The sequence below is a fragment of the Sander lucioperca genome, chromosome 5 (genome assembly GCF_008315115.2).
Source record: "Sander lucioperca isolate FBNREF2018 chromosome 5, SLUC_FBN_1.2, whole genome shotgun sequence".
Taxonomy (NCBI): domain Eukaryota; kingdom Metazoa; phylum Chordata; class Actinopteri; order Perciformes; family Percidae; genus Sander; species Sander lucioperca.
Window position 1 is genome coordinate 34,025,253 of NC_050177.1, and position 27,386 is coordinate 34,052,638.

General features: G+C 41.9%; 1 protein-coding gene across 2 annotated transcripts in view; it reads left to right on the top strand.

Moving 5' to 3' along the window:
* bcas3 (BCAS3 microtubule associated cell migration factor) overlaps positions 1-27,386 on the top strand; it is a 337,584-nt gene that overhangs the window by 45,855 nt on the left and 264,343 nt on the right. For both annotated transcript variants that reach the window (XM_031285400.2, XM_031285410.2), the window contains exons 14-15: positions 14,044-14,177; positions 23,012-23,348. In XM_031285400.2, coding sequence (XP_031141260.1) covers positions 14,044-14,177; positions 23,012-23,348 — 471 coding nt within the window. The remainder of the gene's footprint in view (positions 1-14,043; positions 14,178-23,011; positions 23,349-27,386) is intronic.

Here is a 27,386-nt window from a genome sequence, read left to right on the forward strand (position 1 = left end):
GTCTCTCAGCAGTGATTGTTAGAGTGCATGTTGGAGAATAGCGTGGACACGCGAGCGGGCACGCGCGCCACTCAGCAGAAAAGGGAGAAAGAAAAAAGAGACTGCGCTGTCCGGAGGACTAACACCGACAGTATTCAAATGTGCGCACGCACACAGCTCTTTTGCCTTTTGTCAAGAATGAGTCATTTATACATTTTTTAACATCATTTATTCATGACTAACGTAGGCTATAGGCCACTTGGAAGTTGGAACAAAGAAATAAAATAAGTCCTCCAGAGGCCAGCCCCCGTTTCACCTCCTCAGCATCCATTTTCACGCTAATCGAAACGCATCACCTGACCTCAGTTACCGCGCAACCCGGAGCGCAAGCCCGAGCCCGTGTAAAATAATAGAAATTAAGACTGGCAAAGATCTTCAGCTCTACTTCCCAATCGGGACCTCCATAGTTTGTAGGTTTTCTTCTTTCACCCATTTCTACAGTTTCTGTTAAACAGGGGTCTGTGTCCTTGAGACAGCTGAAAAAATGTAAAATATTCACCTTTTAAACTTTGTGCTGATGTACTCTACGAGTGCATTATTCAGTGTCCATGTCCATCAGCTTCCATGTGCAAATTTTACTCTCCCTTCCTATATTTTAGTCTGGCATCTGCTTTTCCACTCATCTTCGAGCATTGCTGACCCCCACCCCAAACATAAAGGGACAGTATATGTAAGTGTGAACAGGCTACCTCCTCAGACTGTGTGTAAGCTTGTCTATGTTCCTTTTACTCCTATGGTGTGTATGTATGTAAGTGTGTGTGTGTGTGTGTGTGTGTGTGTGTGTGTGTGTGTGCATGTATTTCACGCTGTGTGTGTTGTGCGTGCATGTGCAGTTAATAAAGGAGCTGCTGAGAGATGGCTCTCACCCCATGACCTCCAAGCCCCAAGAATCCTTCACTTACCTAGACTTATGACTAAACTCAGCAGCTCTGTCTGAGCAGGAACAGGATGATATTGCAGGCAAAGACAGACAAGACACAGTTGTCTAGACCCCACCTATTCCCACCCTCACCTTACCAAAAGAAAACCCAAAAAAACGAGACCAAGTCAAAACCTAGTATGTGGCTGGACTGTGTATGGTCAATGTGCTAAAGTAAGCAACGCAAGACATAGAACTTGAAGTAAATCACGTTCACAAAGTAGCTTTGAATAAACCATTTAGTTTGTTGCAGACATGCACACAAACACATGAATAACCAGCAATGTAGATGGAAGCATGCGAGGTACAGTGCAACGTCAATGGCAGTAACTGATGAGCAAAACAGAAAAGCACATTTCTTAAATCATCCCAAATAAATGAAAGCCCACTATAATTAAGAAATGGTTCATGAAACCAACCCTTGTATTAGTGTGTGAGTGTGGGCCCCTGTGTGTGTCTGGAATCAGTTGGTCTTCCTTATTTAGGTCTAAATAGTTAATGGTGTCCCTTGGTTGATATTTTCAATGAGAGATGTCGGCTCCTATTGATTCATCTCTTTAAAGTCACTATGCTATGCCAGATTCTGGAGATTACTTCAGTCAGATTTATTTTTATATAAAAGTGGTATTTGTCTGTATTTTCAAAACTTTTTTTTTTTCCTTTAACATCCAAGCCAGGTTTCTACAGAAAAGCACCCTCAACATAGCACAAAACAGTACACGTGGTAGTTAGTTTTAGTGTACTGGTAAATGCTGAGTCAGCAAGCGGACAGAATGCCCTGTGACCCTTTCCACAGAGCACCGTCAACTTCAAAATTCCAAACACACTTTTAATCTTTCTGACTCATTTTATGTGAGCGAAATCTTAAGGACTAATACATGTTAAAATTACAAACGAAAACTGCACCGAAAGTGGAGCCAAAAAATACAGATTTTCCCCTTTTTTCCATTGCAATTAGGACGTTTAATGAGATTAGGACGAATCGAAGTCTAGAAACTCCCCTTTTCCACTGTTGCGATTGCAGGACTCCTTTCAGCAGTGCAGTCAGTGTTTATTCTCTTATTCATTTTTATTTCTCAGCTGCCTACTGTGGATTGTCCCATAATTAGAGGCCTCTTGATTTGATCAGAGCCCAAATCCTGAGTGACGGGTTCATTGGTCTGGCTCTAAGTGAACTCTTTCAAAGAAGTTAGCGGAAGTGGCTTTTACTGAACTACCTTGCTGGCCCTACTGAGGCTCCCTTCACAGTGGTCGAGCTCAACATGGCAGAAACAAGAATGATAGACTTAGCAGGAAACAATGATATGACTCAAACAGAGCCTGGAAAGCCCTGAAGTTTTGGCTGGGAAGAGTTATGTAAGAAACCCCAGTGGCTTGTGTGTGTTGGAGGCTCTACAGAGGGCGGACCAGTGGTCGCCAGCTCTTGGTGTGGCGGCTGGCGCTTTGCGGCCCTTCGGTGAATCTGTGGATCTATTCCTAGTGGTGTAATTAGAGGGACGCAGATGAAGTGCAGTGGCAAAGCGCTCTCTTTAACAGCTGCAATGTGTGTGTGCTTGTTTTCTTTCACGTCTCGTCCTCTTCACTCGTCCTTAACGATCCTTGACTTGATTATTAGGTACGATGCCAAGGTCAAAATACACTCATGTTTTGATGGCAGAGATATTGTCCAACAACTTGTGCATTACTTTTGAGTGTGACTGGCACTAGAGGGAGTGATTGATCCAGCAGCCATGCGAGTCACCACCCTCTGCACTTCATTCTTTCAAACCTCTTTCTTTACAGTCCTACTCAGTCTGATACGGATCAAGTGCTTTACATGCATTGAAGGAGTATTCAGACCCTTTACTTAGTAAAAGTAGCAACACCACCCTGTAAACATATTCATACGTTTTAGTCCTACATTTAAACTTTACTTAATTAAAATGATATAAATATTATCAGAAAAAAAACATTAGATTCTCTTATATTGTCATTGCACAGAGTACAGGTACTGCGACAACAAAATGCAGTTTAAGATATAACCAGAAGTGCAAAAATCAGTATCACAACACAATATTACGATTCTTTGGACAACGATACAATATTTACTGATATAGCAAAGTCTGCCACAATACGATTTTGACTCAATTCAGGGGCCTGCGACCAATACGAGATGATACATAAGCCCATTTAACACAATCAGTTAAATTTATATATATTTACAAAAAGCAACTAAAATATGATTTGATAATTTCATTACTAAGCTCTTCTAGACATTTAAATTAAAAAAACAAGCTACTCTTTTTAATAAAAAGACTAAATATAAAGTGGGAATTTCAAAATAAAGGCCCATCTTAAAGATGACGATATATATCGATATTTTCACTTTGTATCGATAATATTGGATCGTTGAGGATTGAATTGATATATCGATTTATCGTTATACCCCTAGTTACCAGTTTCCACATCGGTGGACAGGAACAATAATGGTAACTAAGAAATGTGGGCTTGGACGGCCTCTCTTAAAGACAACATGGTGTACTTGGGTATTGTTGGGCATGGCTGTTCCACATGCATAGAACTGGAGCAAGCGGTTAAACTGAATTAGTCAGTTATCTTGCTGCCTGTACTTAGACCATAAATCACTCAAATAAATTGTATTTAAACTGGATGCAGTATACTTCCACCCTTGTCCTGTGAAGAATCGCTTTCATTGCCTTTTTCAGTCTCATAAAACACTACAGAATCAGAACTTGATTTTTGTGCAGCCGTTCAAATGTTCTGAATATGGAAGTTTTGAATACCCCATCAAAGCCAGAAGTAATGGCAGTTGAATCAAGACTGAATCTCTCCCCACACGGAACTGTCCCATAAACCGAATCCCTGGTTTAGTAACAGGACGGTCTAATGAATAGCCTGGCCCGCTGTGCCTGACCATTGAGGCAGCTGTGCCGTGAAGGCAGCTCTCCATGGTGTAATAACTCTGTCTCTCCATCTTACTGATGTGTGAAAGAAACCAGGCCGTCGCCGAAAAACCCTGGACCCACACGCACATGTTGAACACGAGGGGAATTCCCACACACAAGCAGCTTCGCTCGGCCGCACATTTATAGCCACACATTTAGCATGGATTGAGTTGTGTCTTCACACCAAGATAGTAATTAGCACTCACAGCCGGCTCTGATGTGATTTACAGCAGCTACTCTACAGGGCTCTCCGTCTTGCGTCTTTCCGTATTTTGACTGGGGATACGATGGGTTGGTCTTCCTATTCTGATTTTCTGTTAGACTATTGGAATGTTGGGGAATGTTTTTAACAGTGATAATACGTTTTTAGTGATGTCTTTGTTAAAGAAGTTGTCAGAGACACGGCTGGTACCTCAGCTATGTTTTACATGCAATGACGTGGTCAATGTCAAAATGGTCTGCAGTGCAGAGCACTCTCTGAAGTAACTTCAGAAATGACTTTGATAACTTAAATAGAGAACAGAAACAGCAGTCCTTTACCTTAAAGGTATACTATGGTGGATTTTCCTGAAAAAAACAAAACAATGTATAGAGTAATGCAAAAGTAATCCCTCTCTATCATCACTTACAGTATGACCCACTAAAAGTGTATGGCCGTGTCTGTATCTGCAGAGACCCTACCCTCCGCCTGTATTTTCTCTTTTCTTAATTTGCTGTATGCGGGATGTTTCTGGGCATCATCCTTTTGGCACTGGTTGTGAAGACTAACTCTGGTTATCATAAAGACCACTAAACCTATGAAATGTTAGAGATATCAGCTGCTCATGAAAAGGTGCAATTCAAAACCACAACAAAGACATCACCACATGCACCCTGATCCAAGAGGTGATCATATCCATCCGATGAGAGCGAGAAACACTAGATAAACACATTTTCCTAAAACAGCCACATTTTGAAGGCAATGAATATTGAAGGCAGATTGCTTACACTAGTTCAGTGTAACAAAGTAAAGAGGGGGCTTCAGGAAAACAATAATGTCAAATAAAGAATAGAATTAATCTGGAAAAAAGTATGTGGTTACATGGCCAAAGCTAAGGAAAGTAATTGGGTTGGCCAGTGACCATGACTCAGGGCCTGTGGAAAGCTTGGCTGAGAAGGACTCACCCCAGTTTCCCCCCTTGCCCGACACTGAACAACACACCGGACACCTCAGCAGTGTGGAGTCATTCACAGCCCACACAGTGCGGTAACATGCAGGCCATTTGTAACTTCTTTACGGGATGTGTGTAGGTGGGTGGCTCTGTGGGGATGAGGTGAGTTGCTAAGTTTCTTGTTCTCATGAATTTAAGCACTGGTTCGTTTGTACTGGCAGCAGTGAATTACAAAAATGTGCAACCTGGACTTAAAAACTGAGTTTACAATTGAATCATTTTTTATCATCTATACTAGTATATACTATATACAAATTCAAAACACAATAGCGTTTAATATATTAACATATTTAGACTAAGTGTGAAATCTGCCAGTGGCCCACAAGGCATGCAATGTTTATTACACCCCACAATAAAAAGTTGTTGGATTGAACAAATAACTTGCCGACTTGCTATTCCTAGAGTAACATCAGAAGTAAATGCTAGCTGAAAGACCAGTAGGCCAATAGAATCAAAAGGATTTATCCCCCAAGGCTCCCGGGACAGCAATGGTAGCATAGTGGGCACACTTGGTTTTGCAGGATCAGATGACGCTCACCGGCTACTTTTTGCCATACACAATTAATACAAACGGAACCAATGATTTCATGCCATTCGTGTGTTGAGTGAGCCAACAGTTTTTCATGTCAGCTCGGCCAGACAAGGACTCTTCATGGCCCCAACAATGTTGACGCCTGAAAAGCTTTTTCCAGCAGTGAGAACCTTATCATAGGAATAAATGGGACACCATCAGGGAACATAGTATCTAGTGTTTTTTTTTAATACAGCTATTCTGTCCTCATCTAACTTTCCAACTTGATGCTGGTCAATTTACACACCCTGTTAGGTCTTAATTAGCTTAATGAAGCATTCAACAATTCTCCATAAAAACAACTTAAAAACATTATAAATTAGATCAAATTAACCTTGCAAATGTATTTCAGACAAGATATAATATATTTGCAGTACTTACAGGCATATGTAACCCAAACTTCAAGGAAATTAAAAATGGTTGCTTCTTTTTAATATCTGTTACTTATTTAAACATTTCATGCTTCTTGCGTTGATCGTGGTCGGGGCGCTGCGGACGGCGCGCATGGTCGCCGTGAACTGTCTGGTCTGATTGCGATCAGAGCGGCTCAAAGAATGGACTTCTCTTCTGTAGCCAACCATTATAACGTGGTGTCCGCGTTGTTACAAAATCTTGGAGGTGCACGGCTCGGCGCTCAGACCCTCCGCAGACCCTCTGCGCACAGTGGCCCAGGCCGCAGTGGCGTCATATCGCCATCCACACCGCCTCGACCGCGCTGAACGCAAGAAGCATGAAACATGATGTTTTAGTCTCTCTAAACCTCGGTGTCAACTAATTTTGAACAATGTCCGAGCGCTGCTTTGGCGGAGACAGACGGGATTTGTGACCTGAGGTGATGCTGGATAGGGGTGGAGATTAGCGTGTCTACCCGGGTGTCATGTTTGCCAATCGGAGCTGGAGCCGATAAATACCCGTGACTACTGCAGAGTCATTTGTCCCAGGAATGAATGCCACTTGTAACCTTTGCCACTAAAGACAAAAGCTAGATTTTAGTGGCTGTTAGTAGGTTTTTTTAGCAAGTGGGAAAGAGGCTCTGTTGTTAAACACACAGCTTCCCTCCAGTTTTTTTCTTTTAAGTAAGTGGACAATTGGAGCACTGTACAATCTTAAATTTGACCAGTGGCTGTGAATGTTTAAAGGGATTTCATTCGTTAACATAACTGAACAGAACTCTGAAAAGTTTAAAAGAGACCGTGTAAATGCAAGGGGCTTACCTCTCCAGCCTCACTGTCTGCCTGTTTGCTCAGAAAGGGGATTAAGTGCTGATCACAGTCCCAAATTCTTTATCAGGAGATTGTGAACAGGAGCAATTTGTTTAGGAGCTTTTTAAACATGGCATCAAAAGGGGCCTGGTGTTGAAGTTCTTTATAAGCTGCTGTGAGAACAGGTTTGTCCCATGTTGGAAAACCACAGACAGAAAACAAAGCAAAGGTTTTAGGATTCACTGGGAATTTGGATTAGTGGCAGTAAATTGGGGTGGCTTTTGCGGATGAACATTTTCACCTCCTAATGCCGCCGGTTCATCCTGTGTTATACCCATTGGATGGCCTTCTGACGTATGACAAAATAAAAACCTCTCTCTCCTCTTTTAAACAAATCCAGCTGTAAGTGTGCAAATACTGTATGTAAATGCTCCATAAAAAAAGAGACTTAAGTTGTGTGTTTTCCACTTAAGGTGATGAAAGAACAAGCCTGGAGCTCTGCCTTCAGAACAGTCACGCTTTGTGAACTTGACCGCTACGGTGCCTGTCCCTTGTGTGTCGGCTCAACTTAAAAGCCAGGCAAGTTTTGCCCTGTTAAAAAGAGCCGCCGTTCCAGCGTAGTAATATTAAACTAATGGCTGCTTCTTAGCTAGGTTCGCCACACACACACACACACACACACACACACACACACACACACACACACACACACACACACACATTTTCATATCTATTAATATCTAAGTGCTTACAGGTGGTCTGCCTGTGAAGCGCGTAGAAAAACACAACCCTTGGTTTCAGCCCGGTGTACATCAAATGAACCGTGAGCACCTTTCCCCTCTTTTCCTCTGTTGTTTTCTCTGTTTTTTTGCAGCCTTTACCCTCCCTTTGTGCCCCCATTCCTTTCTGGCCTTTTTTCTTGCCTGTGTCCTTTCCTTCCTCTGTAGAAGTAGGAATGGATGATGTTCAGGGATTTAACAGAATTTTGAGAAACCTGTAAAACCGAGAAAGGTAGCAGTATGCCAAATTTAGTCACCTACCCTCTTCTGTAGAGGGACTGTGCCAGTATTCAAGTTATTTTTCCAGACACGAAAACTATAACACCTGCTTAACTAGGCCTAAAATTCCTGCACCTTTCAAGTGCGTAAAGCTGTTTTTGCAGGGAAAACGGTCTCGTAGCTTCCATTCACTGCGTTTTTAAAATGCCGCTCCAAATTGCCCTTTTTTGGTATGGACACGCTCACATTGCAGATAAGACAGACGGACTTTTAATTTGAGTAAACAAATAAAAAATTCTCCTTCGAGTCTGAATTAAAATGATACGTTTCTGATCTTTTGGCCACTGGTATATTTGTAGTTTGAGATAAGTCAGCTACCTATTTGATCGCATGGAGAGCTCTCAACTTCTCTAGTTAGACACTGATACTGAGCAGGGACAGCGAGTTCCAACATGCCTAGCAACAACGGGATAGTACCCAGCACGCAGAGCCAAAACTTTAATTTGATTGGTTGTTCATTTTTTGTTTATAGTAGCCTACACGTAAAAGTGTTGTGTGTGTGTTAAGGGATAAATGTGATGATTTTGCCCTCTTAATGTAATTGGATGTGTTGCCACCCTTGTGTAATGTATCTGGCAAGATAGGACATGGTGATTAAAGCAGAGCACGCGCAGAGGAACGACGATGTGTCATTACTTGTATGATTCTGTTGCATTTGACAAGGGTTGATTGTGACATACTTGTTGGGCACTTCTGCTTTAAGGTATCCCTGTTATGTCAAAATTGTTTTTATGGTCACCAATTTTTGAAAACCATTTTTCACAAATAGCTATGTTGGTATCTACGTTGGTATCTGATACTGTATCTGCCTGTTGGTCAGGCACTTGCTAGTCTAGAAAGTCTCTGATGCACCATATAAACTGAGTGACACTAAAACTTTTAATTAGAAACCAGAAAGATGGTTTCTGATGGACCTGAATAGACTCCAGTGGAATTTCCAGCTAAAAGTAAAACCAGTTTGTGTTGATAATTCCCGAAATAAATATGTAATTAGTTAGACTGCAGCCTCTCTGTTACATTAGAGGTGGTTGTCTTTGGCTTGTTGGCATCTGTCTAACCCTAATGCCTACCCTGCACAGTGGAAATAAAACTGCTCATATATTAGTGTGGTGCTCTGGTGGTGAGAGGATTTGCGGTGTGCTCTCCTCCCTCCTTCAATTAGCACTGTAGCGATTAGCTGAATTTGCACTGGTTAAGAAGAGAACACATGCCTATTAATCTTTCACTTTATTTATGTAACATCAGAATATTTTATTGTTTGAAGGTCAAACTCTTGGCACGCTGCTTAGGAAAGTCCTCAAGAATTCTTTTCTTGACATCAACAATCAAAAGAAATTCCGTTTTAAACTTTAAAAGATGATAATGGATGCCGATGGATTGGTGGGTAGTAGAGGTGGGTGGATGTGGGTAGATAAATGATCGAGAATGGATACTTTCTCCTGGTTCTAAGTACCCATGGCAACACTAACACTTTAGTTGGCTGTGTATATTAGAATGCATAGTGAATCTGTATTGTATATGCCCAGCATATGTGTAAGTACATACAGACACAAAGAGTTCTGTCCTCCCGCCCAAATTGGCAGCTCCGAAGACAAAGCTTCGTTCTACGATGGATACTCTTTCATTTGTTTGTTGGGCTCATTTGCTCTGAAGTTTATGCATCCTGGTAACAGTAAGTCCCCCAAGTACTCCATCTTGTAAGCTTTATGCCTTCCACATGGTTATAATTTGAGATTTTCCTGATTTTCAAAGCTTTTTTTGAGCCTAGTGTTGTTAATTAAAAAGTGGACTAGTTTTGTTGTGGCCTTTTGTGTTGCCAAGTAGGGAAATCACCGCCCTCTTTGTTGCTCTCTCCATTTCCATCTTCTCTCTCTCTCTCTCTCTCTCTCTCTCTCTCTCTCTCTCTCTCTCTCTCTCTCTCTCTCTCTCTCTCTCTCTCTCTCTCTCTCTCTCTCTCCCCCATCCCATCTGCCTTTGTCAAGAATAAAGCTAGCCCAACCACTTTGTAAATGAAACATCCTTCCACTATTAATGGGATTGAGCAGATGTTTTCTGTTTGGATGGTCAGAGATGGGACAGTAAAGCCTGCAGCATAACAAAACAAAAAGATTTTTTGGGAAAGAACAAAACAGAAAGCAAAAGCAGATATTTATGGAAATGATTATATCACTTCCCATACGGACGCATGTCTCGCACACATGGCAAATTAGAGGTCATCCCTTCCAGTTTAGCGCATGTCTAAGTGCGTGTGCCAGCGATTTTGGTACTGAAACATCGTAAATAACACTGTAACCCCTGGGACGAGGTGTTATAAATAGGACGTGTCAAACCCTGCTCCGGCCAGCCTCTGGTTTCCCTGAAACCCTCTCTTTTCACCCGCCGAGCGGCTCAGCTACTTTTTAATTTGGCCATCCTGCGGGCTAACCGACTGACGCCTCTCGGCGAGGGCCTCTGTATTTCAACAAGGCCACAAAAGCCCCAGTCCTCGGGCGCTCGCGCATACAAAGCTCTCCAGCTTTTCTGAGCTGTTACTTTTTTGGAGCCCAGACTCTACCATCAGCAGAAGAGAAACGCTGGCCCCTGCCAGAACACAGCAGCCAAGTCTCAGAAACCCAGGGGCCAGACACTCCAGCCACTGGGTGGGCGGGGCCTGACCAAAACAGAGAGAGGAGGAAGAAAGCAAGAAAGAGTGGGGGAGAGAGGGTTCGAGAGCGAGAGGAAGCTCCCAGATAAACAGACCGCAGCGCCTCAACTCCTAATCACCCTGCGCTTCCGTTTCCAGACTCTATAATTAGAAGGGCCCCGTCCCTTTTTTCTCTGTATTCCCAGTTGACGCAAATGCTTCTTGTGGCTTGGCACCTCGTTTGGGGCGTGGGTTTTCAAGAGTTTACAGGCCCTGGGCCTTAGCTCTCTGGCTTTCTGGTCGCTCTGATACAGCATGAATAGCTAACCACTGTCTTAATGCACACTTCACTTGGCTTCTCTTCTGCTTTCCTCCCTCCACCTATGATAATCTGCATGACCCCATTGCTCAGCCACTCTGTACCTCCCTCATTCCACCTCTTCATCATCTTTAAATATAACTGTTCTTCAGTCATACACACAAAAAAAGAAAAAAAAGAAGAAACCTTTCAACTCTGAATGAATGTGCAAAATTTTGTAGCACACTTGGCTTTTTTTTTTTTTTTTTCCAGAGAGGGAGTGTTTTCCATCTTCCTCGCACGTGTTGCTGAATCCTTTTAATCTCATGCCATTCCTCCTCTTTTCACATTTGACATGCCACCCAATAAAGCCCGGCCACTAATTAAAACCTACTGCAGCCTTCACGTAAATGATTCCATGGGGAAAAACTCAGAGGAAAATTACTAATTACTTAAATATCATTTATGTCTGGGAGTCGTCAAAAAAGACAGAGGTTTGGACATTTTATTCAAATCTTACACTCTGTATCAGTGATGCGTTTCTAACATTTTGAGTTACTGCCCAACCTACGGGGTTTGTTTGTAACATCACAAAAGTCTTCTGGGATGGGTTTTTGGGTTGCGCTTGAAAAGCAGCGCAGCGTTTTTCCTAACCGAACCAGTTTAGATCTGGGTTTGTTCTGGTGTGGTTTGTTGAGCATGTTGTTTATGGTGAGGGCCTATAATTTCTGGAGTTTGATGGGCTTCAAATAAAACGGGACCAAATGAATGGGCCTGTCAGTGGGGGTTACACTGTGGGGGTGAATCTCAGTGTACACACACACACAGACACCCGTGACCATACACGGATGTATGAATACATAGATTTTCTCTTTTACAAACACTCATCAACTTGTCTGTCTGTGTGGAAGCACACGACTCAAGCCCTGCTGTTAACCAGACCGAGCTATCATGCGAGTGACTGGCTGCATTTTATGACAGAAAACGATAGCTGGCTTTGCTTTAATGGGCTGGCTTGTTTGTTTTAAATGCACAGTAATTCTGTCATGCCGTCGAGCATGTGTCCTGTACAGTTGGTAGTGTTAGCTCCCTTTGTGTGAGCCCCTGGAATGAAATACAGTTTTTGTATCAGTTTACCAGTGGCAATGTTTAAACACACTGGCACAATTTAGAGTCTCTTTAGAGAATATTTGGTCAACTTTGAAAGGAACATAAAGGTAGAGGTTTTTGTTTTCTCTAAGCTTAACATAATCCAAAAAAAAAAATCAAATGATTTCTACTGAAGACTGGGAGCCCCGGGTTCGACTCCGACCTGCGGCCCTTTGCTGCATGTCATTCCCCTTCTCTCTCCCCTTTCATGTCTTTATCTGTCTGTGGAATTAAAGGCCTAAAATGGCCAAAAAAATTAATAATAAAAAAAAAATATATAGGACAAATCTGTAAGTGATTGTGTACTGAAATCCCACTATTCCCACTAGGGGAGCCAGCCTACTGCTGTTAACGGAAAGTCACTATTCAGTGCTACTAAATCTTACATATTGTTTCACAGTTTATATCTCAAATAGTCTTGCATCGCCAGACCTTTCTCCACAGCGCTGCGGAGGAAGGTCTGGCTAGTCCACACACCATTCCGGGATGGGAGAAAAACGTGCTCTGGTTTATTGGCATTTTTTTTAACCAATCACAATCGTCTTGGGCGGTGCTAAGCGCCGGATGGAGCCACATTGCCGCTGCAAAATAGCCTCGGGAAGGAACTTATTTTGGTGGAACATGTGTACGTTCAAAGGTTGTTTTAGTCGTGCAACAGAAAACTCAGATTGGACAGATAGTCTAGCTAGCTGTCTGGATTTACCCTGCAGAGATCTGAGGAGCAGTTAACCATAGTCCTCATAAATCCACCAGAGTTTAGAATGCCAACACAAAGAAAGCAAAAGGTAACGGACATCTGACCGAAAAGAGGGACATCCGGCGGAATTTCCGGCGACACCTGAACAATCCAGGAAATGAAACGTTGTCGATAAAGACTATATCTCAAATGATTAGATTAGACGGCATCACATTTGTTAGATAGGGCTAGTGGAAGTCTAGGCAAGGAAACATCTTGCCTAGACATCTGAAGACAGCATGTATACTGTAATTTAAGTGAGTATTTTCTTACAATTTATAGAAAATACTATACACATCTAAAACTTTTTTTTATATATGATTTTGCTCCAGCGATTTAGTATTCATGTATATTGTATCCTATTATTTAATGTATATTCTGTATGTGTGCTGTGTGTCTATTTTGCTGCTGTAACACTGTAATTTCCCATTCCCAGATCTGTCTATCTGTCTATCTATCTATCTGTCTGTCTGTCTGTCTGTCTGTCTGTCTGTCTGTCTGTCTGTCTGTCTGTCTGTCTGTCTGTCTGTCTGTCTGTCTGTCGATCGATCTAGATTATCTCGTGCCTAAAATGAGTCAAGTTATAAGAACACTTGGTCCTACATTTTCCATAATGCAACTCAAGAGCATCTTTACATTATAACCTCTCTGGCTGATAAGTGCCCACATTTAAAACTCTGCTGACCCATATTGTAACACAGGCTTTGTGTCATAAATTTGTAGTTTCTAAGACCAATTCGAGATGACCTTGATGATGTCATCAAGGGGCATCGAGACGAGTCATATATAAAATCTTTATTGTGATTCAAGAACACATTTTTCAGTCTGTTGATTGTGGTCATTGTAGCAATTACAGTACCTAATACTATTATTTGTTCAGCTGTTATTAGGGACACCGCACATTGATAAATCTAGAAGGACCCCAGACCCCCAAGTTAATATCTGTAGTTCCTGGCCTGATGTTACAATAACATCTTAATAAAAAAACAATTACTGAAATAGGATACCTCTCAATGTTAATGCAGATATTTTACTAAACATGGCAGCAATAAGGACTACTAACAAATACTAAATGAAGCATAAAATACAGAAGCATGTTATAAGTAAAGAAAACAACACATTCATGTGAAAGCAAGCACTACACATAAAATACTCTAAATTCAAAGCACAATGAAAGAAAGACCACAATGGACAACAAACAGTAACAGTTGTGATCATAATATCCAGTTTATGTTGAAGCCAGCTGTGGGAGTGATTCCTAATGTTGATGACTGCACTTGTGTTTATTGTAGGAATGCTGCTGGTGACTGCCGACACTCTGGGCCACGATTTTCACGTCTTCCAGATTCTCACCCACCCATGGGCGTCCTCACAGAGCGCTGTTCACCATCTCTACACCCTGCATCGTGGGGAAACTGAGGCCAAGGTCTGAAACAAACACACACACACACACACACACACACACACACACAAACACACGTTTGTTTCACTATCTTTGTGGGGACCCGTCATTGACATAATGCATTCCCTAGCCCCTTACCCTAACCTTAACCATCACAACTAAATGCCTAACCTTAACCCTTACCCTTACCCTCACCCTAACCATAACAGTCACCAGAAAAATTAATAAGTGTGTTAAACTCAGTTCAGTTCAATTTTATTTATATAGCACGTTTAAAAACAACCATAGTTGACCAAAGCGCTTAACAAGGTCCAAATCAAAGAGATAATATAAACAAACAATACACAATATACAATACAAAATAACCAACAATAGAAAAAAGGTCAAGATATCAAAGCTCAACTTGATTTGAAAGCCAATGCATAGTAATGGGCCTTAAGCAAGGACTTGAATGTTTCAATGGTCCGAGCTGTTCTTAGATGAATAGGTAGACCATTCCAGAGGTTTGGAGCAGCCACTGCAAAGGCTCGGTCACCTTTGTTTTTTAACCTGGATCTGGGCACATCGAGGAGCATCTGATTGGAAGACCTCAGTGCTCTGACAGGTGTGTGGACATGTAAAAGCTCTGATAAATAAGAAGGCGACAACCCATTTAAGATCTTGAAAACAATTAATACAATTTTAAATTCGATCCTGAAACAAACAGGAAGCCAGTGGAGCGTGGCCAAAACCGGTGTAATGTGGTCGCACTTTTTGGTCCCAGTTAAAAGTCGAGCTGCTGCGTTCTGGACTAACTGTAACTGACGAAGGGATGACTGATCCAATCCAACATACAAAGAGTTACAGTAATCTAAACGGGACGTAATAAATGCATGTATGACTCTTTCAAAGTCTTTGCGTAGCAGGTAAGGCTTAACCTTAGCCAAAAGTCTCAGCTGAAATAAACTGGTTTTAACAACAGAGCTAATCTGTTTGTCAAATTTAAAAGCACTGTCAAAAATCACACCCAGATTCTTGGTAAAAGGTCGAATATGGGAACCTAAAGTACCAAGAGCATCAACACAGGCACTAAAATGTACATCGCGACCAAACACAACAATTTCAGTCTTATTATCATTGAGACAGAGAAAATTCTGATCCAACCAAATTTTGATATCACTCAAGCAGTTCAACAAAGGCTGGACAGTGTCCTTGTCATTGTTTTTTACAGGCAAATAGATTTGTACATCGTCTGCAAAACAGTGGAAAGAAATGTTATGTTTTTTTAAAATGGACCCTAAGGGCAGCATGTACAGAGAAAAGAGCATGGGTCCCAAAATGGAACCTTGGGGGACCCCACAAGAAAGATGGGCAGCAGATGAAGAGCAATTCCCAAGGTGGACAGCAAAACTCCTATCTGCCAAGTAAGATTCAAACCATTTTAGGGCTATGCCCGTAATGCCAACACTTTGTTTGACACTTAGTTTGTTTAAACTGAACGTATAAACCATTTTTGATGTTGGTCCCTTGACATAAAACAAAAGGCTCTACACAAGAAATAAGAGTTGTGAAATAGTTATGACACCAAGCAAAAGCATTAGAATCCATCTTTAAATAAGGGGGGTACAGACTAACAACAGAGAGCAGCACAATGATGACAGTAATGTTGAGCAAATACCCAGAAATACTCTAGTTCCAATTCTTGTAGTGTTTTCAATAAAAGGTCAACGACTGTGGATTTGCTTTGCCAGCAGGTAGCACTCTGATTATTAGCAGGCGCTTTAAGGCCCGGACACACAGAGCCGATAATCGGCCATTGGACAGTCTGGCGAGGTCAGTGACTCGAGTCTGTTCGGTGTGTTCCGTGCCGTCGTCCGTCCGAGGGGCTGTGAGCCTTCATTTTGGCCGATTTGACATGTATAATCGGCGGGGCGGGCACTGCCGGCAGTCGACTCAAATGACCCATCTGATTGGTAGAGTGCTAACCCGGAAACGGGGAGCGGGATGAGCGTGACTAGAGTCTCTCAAAATCTGACGAAAATCTTTTAAACTGACCTTTTTTGATCTGAAATGAAGACAACCGCATGGCCTATTTCTCGCTTAAAATGTTTTCAGAAACACGTTTCGGTGAACTATTTTAGTACAATATGAGATCGTATTCTGAACAAGCCGCCATGACAGTCTGTCTTTGAATTTCTCGAGAAACAAGACCCACGTGACGCGTTCGTCCAATCAGCTGCCGGTTTTCATTTTTGGGCGACAATACAGATTAGCGGCGCATGCTGTTATGGAGACGTATTACGTATTGTCTCTTCGGTGTGTTATGAGGCATTTTTTTGACCAACTCAGGGAGACTGATCAGTCCAACTGCCTTTTCTGCTGACGGTTGGCCGTCTGGTTGATGTGTAAGCAGCTTTAGTTTACAACAAGACATTAATCCATCATGTGCTGCTATTGTAACCATCATAGGGATAGTACTTGAACATTAGAACATTAGCAACCAGAGAGCATGGACCAGTATGCAAATGGCTTTGATTTAGATCAAACCAAAGCCTCTCTTGTCTAGTTAGCATTATTTACTGGCTCTCTTCCTCTTCCTCCACCACACAGCATGACCCACGCACTGCTAGATGTTTTCCTGACACAGTTGAATCAGGTGTGTAGAAGTTGACATAGAGCAAGTATGTTTATCTAAAGAGGGATTTATCCCCAATGGGTGCCTTATTTCCTGTCAGTAGTAGAAAATCCAAAGATCCTCCTCTCAACTGTCCCATTGCAGTGTTTTTCTTTGGGCCTAGATTCATTTCCTTCCAAACCACACACACACACACACACACACACACACACACACACACACACACACACACACACACACACACACACACACATTTTATAACAGAGACAATTTGTGGGAGAATTCAGCCATGACAAGTTAGGAAAAACATTCAACCACCGTTTCCCCAATAACATAAGAACAAATCATTACATGTTCCAATCTCTTTCCTCTTGCCCCCTCCATTCTCCTCTGTCTTGCAAATCTAATAAAAGGAGGGCTTCTTATTTTTTTTTAGTTTTTATTTTTTGTACATACCACTTCTGAATTGTAGCATTTGAGGAGAACATCTTTGAAAAATTACTGTTTTCTTTTAAGACACACATTATGAAGATTCTGGCTCTGTTTGGTTTCCTTTTTAAAGTAGTTTTAAATGTTCTCACACAGGGATTCAAGTTTTCCGTTGCTGCAACACATTTTCATCAATTGGATTCCAGAGAGGCCATGAGATCAGTGTAGGCTAAAATATAATTTTAACTTCAGAGGGACAAAACCCAGAACTGTCTTCCTAGCACTTAATCCATCTTTTCTGTCAGTAGGTGGCGGTAATTAGCTGCAATTGGCTCGGGACCGGAGTTAGTGAGTACCGATGCCGTTCTGGCTCATAAAGCAAATAACTCCTGAAAAGTTGCAACAAGTTCACTCACTCACTGCCCTTTAGTAATTATTCCATCCTTTCTGAAACAACATCAAACTTACACAGAAACGTTGTACAACTGTATGATTGTTTTTATCGTTGCAGTTTGTTAAAAGGAAATCTATTTGGTAAATGGCTGTCTAAACTTCTGATTTGTCAAAAAAAAGTAGAAAGAAAAAGATCCTGGCTCTCAAGGGCATCAACGATCCTTAAGATAAGAATCTCCTCTATTATGATAACCTTAATTTGCTTAGTATGACGTGATGTCAAGCATGGGACTGTTAATTAGCCTGATAAGGTTAAGTTGTTTTGATTTAGAAAATGTGATGTAATGATGTTTGGATGTAATGTTAGGTGTTAACGCTATTCCGCTTCGCACATATCTATTTTTAGGGGCAAATGCGAGTGAAATACTTTCACTGTAGAGCCCTGAAAACTACTTAAGGCCTTGTTCGGTTCAGGATTATTGACTGGGAAAACACACGATTACACACATACACACATACACACACACACACACACACACACACACACACACACACACACACACACACACACACATACATTCTCACAGCCCGCCTATCGTTAATGGATAACCAAACGGCAGGTCCGCTGACCGGTTGCACACTGAGCCTGCTTTGATCCTATTCGTTGTAAACACTGAAAGCCTGCCCTAGCCTAGTGCTAGGCCAGAGGTTATCATCGCAAACACACACACACACACACACACACACACACACACACACACACACACACACACACAGTCAGCCACACAGTGAAAAGTGATAAAGTCTTCAGTTAGGTGGGTGGAGAGACGCCTTATCTGTCTCCAGCGGCCAAACATGCGGCTGGCTGTCAGTGACCCGAGGCCAGGTAAACAGACCTGCAGCTGATAGCAGCTGTAAGGGACTGAAGGTGGACCAGAATGTAGATGAGAGTGAAGCCATTGGGCAAACTGGAGAGGGTTAGACACTGAGGTTATAGGGGTGGAACCCCATTACTGCGAAACCCTGTTTATGATCTCTAGTAGCGCTATGGAGCGGTTTTTCTGTGAGTGGGTCCCAGTTTTGTATGTGTGACAAAATACAAAGTCCTGCCAATGGGTTCCCACTATTCCACTGACCCACAGGTTGTAGTAATGCGCAAAGATATACAACACCGCACAAACAAAGGCAGGGAAGAACTGGAAGGGCACTCGGAAAGCGCAGACCTCCGCCAAGCCCATGTCCTATCTCGCCATAGAGACAAAATGCAATTAAGTCTCGTCCACACCTGAGTTAAAAACAATTCATCATTCTCCAGAGCGTGGTTTTCAGAGTGTGATGCGTTGCACTCTGTCTCTATGTTAACAAAAGTGAAAAATAATTTGTGGATCCGCCCCGTGATTTGGATCCACTTCAAAATGTAGTGGGTTCTTCCTTGGCCCATGCTACACCCTCTCACCAAGTTTAATAGAAATCGAGCTAGAAGTTTTTCCATAATCCTAATATCAAACAGAGCAACTGAGCCAAAAACATGGCAGAGCTGATTAGACTGCTAGCTATTAAACATGGATGTAAGCAATGCAGGTTGTAAACTATGACATTTTGGTAAATGTAAGCATTGCATTTTGATTGTTTACAAGAAAACTCCAAAGCACACCTTTATTGTGGATGGGTCATTTCATGTCCTGAATCCGCTAAGATCTGGCTTCTGATCTCTTGATACATTCCATAACATCAATTTATTTAGTCAAAATGAGTATTATCCATTATTGTACAGGTTGACCACACAAACTACTACAGGCCTTGCATATTGGCAATCCAGAATATTAGTTAAACAATGAGCAAAGGATTAAACCTGCAGTCAACCACAAAACCCCTGTTTGCTTTTCTTTCTGTCGTTGATATCTTATTTATATTCCCTTTTCTAATGCAGATACACTTTCATTTATTTTCGTGTGTATGCTTGTCCTCTCTCTTCAATCTTATTCCTCTGTCCATCTTTGTCACATGCTTGCCATTCCTTCAAAGTTCCTCTAAGGTGAACAGAGCTGCCTAATCTTTTCCACTGATTAAAAAAAAAAAAAAGTCAGAAGCATTAAACATGTCTTCTTGGCATCTCTCTGACTGCCACGGATGTCATCAAATACAGGAGGGAAAACTTTCCAGCCTCTCTGGAATGTGCTCCTCGACACCAGCACATGCATGTGGCTGAATACAGTTACATTCCACCTTTTAAAGATAACATTTGACAACTGTTTGGTATCTGCTTGGTTGTCACACTATGACTGTACCATCATCGCCACCATTCAGGTAATCCCCAGCCTGGTAAAAATGGATTTGACAGTCCAGACACCCATTTACAGTGGGAGCTCTGACAGGTCTATTATGACCAATTACAGTACACACAAAGTAGCCCTTTCTCATCTCCAAGTGATCCCTAATCAGCCCAAGTAGAGGTCAGGCCTTCTCTTTCACTCATCTTTGTGAAGTAAAGTAACTGTCTGGTATGCAGAGGATGCCCCATTAACTGTCATTGCTAGGTACAATTACCTAGCCTGACCTGGCAAAAGATTAGAGAGGCCTGCAGGTACAGAGCTGTCTCTCTGATTGGCTGACATGCTTGCTAGCCGACTTAGACATTCCTCATAGTAACTTTCTCCTGAACCTCTGCTTTCATTTATTACAGTCCCATCCATTTTTCTCCAGCCTCTATTTTTTATTTTTTTATACTGTATGTCGAATGATAGATGCTGATTCAGCACACTATCACCTCATCAGTCTGTCACCTCATTCCTTTGTCTTTTTTCATTTTCTCTTTCCCACTCTCAGTTGCTTTATTGTATCTTGCAGCCTATCTGTCTGGTTTCCTTCATGTCTAACATGCTCAGGGAGATCCTATCTTTTCAAGTGTCTGCTCCCTAAGATTCAGTCACTGTTTGAGTAGGAGAAGAGATGCCATCAACTCTGCGACTGTTTTCTTAGTCGTGCATTTATTTTATCAGCAAACAAGCTTGTATGACATTGTCACCTTTGCCAAAAGATTGCCAATTGTCTAATTCTCTCGCCCTGGTTGACTTTTGTCAAGCACCTCAGACAGGTTTGTTTATCTGTGTGACAATGTTCTGGTCAGACTGGGGTTTGATGCAGTTTATTTCCACGGTGCATATTTCTCTAAGCTGAGTGGTAAAGAATATAACACATTTCAAAAAATCCATCCAGGTAATAGCAATGTTGAGAAGTGAGATGGAGCTGCTGAAACCCAACCTGAACCAAATATCTGGGAGTTAGTGAGTATACTGTATGTAAATGATTGTCCAAGGATGGTTACAAGTATACTGCCAGGAGAAATAGTAGTCATACATATTGAAATCCATAAGTTGAAACCCGCACATTATCATTCCAGAATCACTTGTGGTTGTTTTATACTGACAATTTATAGCTCCATTTCTAAATTGCATGTCATTTACACAGGCACAACTGAAGCCTGTCAGTAATCACTGTCACTATTTTTTTTTACACTCTGTCACCAGGGCCCAGTTTCTACAAATGCTATTAAATGTCTACATTTCAAAATGTCTAATATAAACATTTGACATCAAATGTCACTTAACAAAGAACCTTGGTGTTCATGATAACGGAATAAAAACTTAAATAATACATGTAGTTTTGGGGAGTCTTCAGTAGGGTTGGGTACCGAAACGCGGTGCCAATAGGGCACCGGTTCCGACGTAAACGGTAGTAACGAGACTGAATAAGAACGAAAATTTCGGTGCCTCATTTCGGTGCCTGATTTTTTTTTCAGAAGCATTGCTTAACGGGACGCTACGTTACCGTTAGCTAGTAGCTGGATTAAACACAATGGTTAAAATGCTGACAGCTAACGTTAAGTGGTGTAAAGTGTGACTGTATTTCCCTGTAGAGGATTCCAACACCGAGATGTAACAGTCTGCAGCTGTTCCGTTGTTGGAAAAACAACACAGACGGTGCGTTTACTTGAAACTCGTCAGCCTTGTGGTGCATTCAAAGTTATTGTAAAATATCCTTTTCCCATCTGGTGCTTGTTTTTGTCGTTTACCAGTAATTTACTGGTGAAATAAGTCATTGTAAGTTATTGTTATTACATTATTAATCAGTCATTTAATTTTGACCATATGGCCTTAGCAATAAACAAGCCGTTCTTTAATGTCGCCAACTGTCGTTTTGTTCTCCTTTTTAAAAAATATTATATACATTATAAATATATTATATATATTCCGGTTCAGGCACCGTTTAGGCACTGGCACTTTTTTAAAAGTATCGTTTTAGCACTGGTATCGGAAAAAAAACCCAAACAATACCCAACACTTGTCTTCAGATACTATGCTTTTGGGAAACACCTGTTTAGCTTGAGAAGGTTTGTAAGATGGACTTTACGACCATCTTAGCCCGAAGATTCTTTTGGTAAATGGGGCCCTGTTCTACTCCATGGCAGGACAGATGCCTGTGTTGCCAACAGTTATGTCACTATTCATGTAATTACTGTATATACTCATTAGCAGCTGGATTAGGTATGTACTAGTCTATATCGACGACGTTTCACTTCTGGGATTGTTCAGGTGCCGCTGAAATTTCCGCCAGATGTCCCTCATTCGGCCGGATGTCTGTCACCTTCCGCGTTCTTTGTGTTGGCATTCTAAACTCCAGTCGATTTATGAGGACTATGGTTAACTGCTCCTCAGATCTCTGCAGGGTGAATCCAGACAGCTAGCTAGCTAGACAACCTTTGAACGTACACATGTGCAACTAAAACAAGTTCCTTCCGAGGCTATTTTGCAGCAGCACTGGGGCTCTGTCCAGCGCTTAGCGCCGTCCAAGACGCTTGTGATTGGTTTAAAGAAATGCCAATAAACCAGAGCACGTTTTTCTCCCATCCTGGAATGCTGTGTGGACTAGCCAGACCCTCCTCCACAGCGTTGTGGAGAAAGGTCTGGCAAAGCGAGACTAGGTACGTACTGATGTAAAATGTCAAAACATTGTACTTAGTATATACCTTCTTGATGTTCTCGGTAATAAGATTAAATCTTCAATTTTAAATCATACTTTTAATGATTAAAATTAAATGATTTTCACTTGTGTTTTGTCATGGTCAGACCAACTCGATGGCACAGGCACACACTCGGAAATCTCCCAAACCAGAGTTGGCACAGCGTAGATACCTTCATTAAGTATTTAAATCTTCTAACACGACACTGTCGTATAGCTACATTAGTTGGCTGTTCACTGTCCGTGTTGCTCCTTTGAGCTATTCAACACTCAATCATGAGCATAGTGGATGGAAATACAGCGTGTAATTCATCCCTCATCTGCACATTCTCTGTCTCATCCTCCTACTGTCCCCTGACCTCTGTACCTGTCCCCTTTCTGTACTTGTCCTGTCTCTGTCCAGGTCCAGGACATGTGTTTCAGCCAGGACAGTCGCTGGGTAGCCATCAGCACCCTCCGCGGCACGACCCATGTATTTCCCGTCAACCCCTATGGCGGTGCGCCCTGTGCCCGCACGCACATGTCCCCGCGGGTCGTCAACCGGATGTCTCGCTTCCAAAAGAGCGCTGGCCTGGAGGAGATCGAACAGGAGCTGAACAGGGTGGCTGCCTTAGGAGGAGGAGCAGGAGGAGGAGGCATAGGAGGAGGTGGCTGCATCCTGGGTGGAGGAGGTGGCATCGGGGGCCGCTGTAGCCCCATTCCTGGCCTGTCCAGCAGCCCCTCTGGGTCTCCACTGCACGGTGAGGAGGAAGGAGGGAGGAGGGAGGAGGAGTAAAGGCCTGCTGATGTTGTTGCTTCTTTGCATGTCCAGACTCAGGGTCATATTATGGCATGTTAACAATTGATAGAAAGCTTAAGAAGCTACACTCAAGTCGGTTACAAGTGTGCTAGCAAACATTTGACTATTGACACATCCAACAGACACAGAGCATGAGCATCCATTTGGAGTGTTTCTGGCCACCTGATGATCAAAAAAAAAAATGATATTCACTCTCCTTTTAGCTCTGATTTAATCACCAACTCCTGAGAAAAGTATTTTGCTCATATTTTACTTGTGTGCAAGTAAGTATATCACAGCTTTTTTGTTAGGAAAGGCTGTCTTCTGAGGTTGATGAGAGCTGAACCATACTGTGAATGTGCTGTAAAACCAAACCACAGCGTGCGTGTGTGCGTGCGTGCACGCGTGTGTGCGTGCGTGCACGCGTGTGTGCGTGCGTGCATGCGTGCCTGCGTGTGTGTGTGCGTGTTTCCAGTGACTGGTCATCGCAGTAACTGTTTTCCAGGGACTGTCTGCCACAACCTTGTCTACCTTGTTTGTCAAACAGCAGTTCAGGCTGCTCACACTGTCTGTGTGTCCCTATTTGACATAGATAAACACTGAATAACACACACATTGTGTCAACTGCACTGGTTGACCCCAGAGGTGTTACAGTGTAAAATATCACAGTTCTCATTAGTCTTGGATTTCCAGGAATATCCCTGAGCTTTGATATGTATGCTGCAGCCAGGGCGAGGACAAGAACTGAAACACTTCAGAGAACCAAATTACTAGGAATTGATTAATGGGTAATTTTACATAAAATAGTAGAACGTAGTTTACAGTGTCTCTTATATGCTCATTGCGCTAGATGGTTGTCAGCGTAATGGAGCGGAAACCAGATCTCTAACCTTTTGAAATACTTCAATCAATTTAGGATGAAATTACATTTTTAAAGCATGAGTGTCATTGAAAGTTATTGAATTGTAAAATCAAGTTCAAGGAGGAAGCTGGCGGATATATTTCACAGAAGATCTGCTCGCCTAATTTTTTTTTTTGTTTTACAGTTTTCCTTCCAGCTAGTTTTGGTTTATTATAACTCGTGTCATGGAGAGTGGAGCAGGCGGACCCAAACACAGGAGTCTGCAGGCAATAGAAAGAATAAATAACTTTTACTTCACGGTTTGTGGAGGCCAGGCAAAGCTGATTAAACCAGAACACAACCAAGGATCCAACAAAGACTGAACTGAAAACTGCAGGACTTGAATACAAACTAATCTGGTGATGGAATGAAGTGCAGGTAGAGAGAAGGGCGGAAAGCTCAGGGGAGGGAAATGAGGTGATTAGGCAGGAGAACAGGCAGGGAGCTGATTGGCTGTTAAAAACTCTGGGAGCATGGAGGACTAACGATGCTAATTCAGGGCAGGTGTGTAGATCATAGACTGTATAGGTGTAGATGGGTAAAGGAGGGAAAGGGAGCACAAGAACACAGGAGGGAAAACACTATCCTCTTAATAATAAACCAACAAATCATCAAACCGTTAAAGAACATATATATATATATATATATATATATATATATATATATATATATATATATATATGTGTGTGTGTGTGTATATATATATATATATATATATATATATATACACACACACACACACACACACACAACGCTATAAACTGCAATTTATTAGCAGTTATTATTTATAATTAAAAGCCCATTATGCTAGTGGTGGTGGATCTGTTGGCTGGACCCCTTTCAGATCATGTCTAGTGCACTGCAACTGAGCAGGACTACTTTAGGATAATATTGAATTGATGATGTTTGCATCAATGTGATGAAGTATCTCAATTTGGCACGTATTTAATTCACTACATTAAACACATACATTCTCATCTGTTTGTTTGTTTTTTATAACAGTTTAGAATATAACAATATATCTTAATATTGATTAATAGAATCACATATAGTGTGATAGAAAATGTTATCCATATCACTTATCCCTCTCCTTGCAGTCTTTTCTTTCAGTCTTCATATGGGCCATAATAGGTGACAGAAGATGCTGGGACCATGAGGTCAGGTTAAAGTCATATTGTTATCTGCCTGCCCCAGAACTCACACTGCACCCCCAGCCACGAACAAGCGCACACACATACACACACTGGCTTGAAAAATTGGCGCCTTTGTTTCCTCTCTCCGTCCTGTCTTCCTTGTCTAGACCCAGACCCCTCAGTAACCCCTACACTAAAATACACACACACACACACACACACACACACACACACACACACACACACACACACACATTCCTCCACGCTGTGAAAAATAGGCCATCAAACATTAAAAGGATGTCTGAGTTTGGAGAGTCGCTGCTCCGCTGCGATGAGAGACAGAGAGGGACAGAAACATCAAAGTGGGGTAGGAGGTGAAAGTGAGTGAGCAAAGTAATGAGGTACGATTGAGAAAAATGAAGGAGAGATAGAGCAGGGGGACTAAAGGAGGAGGAGTGACAGACAGAGAGAGAGAGAGAGAGAAAGATAAGTTTGTAGTAGCAGCAGCGCTGACAGCCGGACTCTCGGGGAGCATGGTCGTAAATCACACTTTTGTTTCAAAGGAGAGCATTAGGGCCACCTGTCAACAATTAGTCCTCACATTGATACCTTATTGAGTGTGTGTGCATGTGTGTATGTGTACATTTGAAGAAGATACACTATGTACAAAACTTATTTTTTTTATGGTAAAATACAAAAAAGGAACAGGTCAGACTCATATATTCCAGTGGAGTTGCAGTGAACTTGCTAGACTCTTTAGAAGAAAATTGAAGGTTTTCATAACTGATATATTACAGTGCAAAATGTAGTCCACAGGAAATTGAAGTCGGGTTTCACACCGCTTTTTGTCAAGGTGTTAATCCATACCATACTGACACTAGCACACTTTCTAAAAAAAAAACCCACAAAGCCTTACTGTGTGAACTACAAGTTAGTCACATTGTGTTCTTATAGTGTTACAACCTTATTCATATAGTACTGTAACACTTTTTAAGTTCAAAATGTTTGACTTTCCCTTATTTTGTAAAGTGGGGTATGTCTGCGCTTGGGGACTGTGATCACTCAGACGTGTTTCTGAAAGCACCTGCACCTTTTTACCCACGCTGCAAAGAATACAACACACAAGCAGAATAATGTGTCATCTGGAGAAGTGGCTCCCAAGACCTTTTTAGACCTCCAACTTCTACACACATTTTTAAAAATCAACCAAAGGGTGACTGCTTTCAGGATTAATGGTAGGCGAGCACCCCCAGTTGTGTATTAATAGCTCTTTTAGCCAACGGCAGCTCGTTGTACCCTGGCTGCGTAGAGACAGACGGAGGCCACTGGCCTTTCACAGTGGGAGCGCCTCCTGTACTTAAAGGGTTGTCTCCGGGTGAAAAAACTAAACAAAAATAGGTGGGGATACTTTCATTTTGTGGGCATCAACCTAACGACAACGTGCATACTCAACAATATAGTGCAGGAAGAAAATAAACTATTGTTTTACTTAGTTTTGGTTTCTGTTTGACGAACAGATAGTTAGCAATGGACTCCCTATGACAATTATCACAACTTGGATCATTTTTTATGAATGATTTTGATCAGTGGACAGGAATATATACTGAACAAAATTATAAATGCAACACTTGTTTTTGCCCCCATTTTTTATGAGCTTAACTCAAAGATCTAAGACAATCTATGTACACAAATGGTTATTTCTCTCAAATATTGTTCACAAAAATGTCTAAATCTGTGTTAGTGAGCACTTCTCCTTTGCCGAGAAAATCCATCCACCTCACATGTTGGCATATCAAGATGCTGATTAGACACAGCATGATTGTTGCACAGGTGTGCCTTAGGCTGGCCACAATAAAAGGCCACTCTAAAATGTGCAGTTTTACTGTATTGGGGAGGTCGGGGTCAGAAAACCAGTCAGTATCTGGTGTTAGGGTTAGGGTTCATCCGTGAAGAGAACACCTCCAAA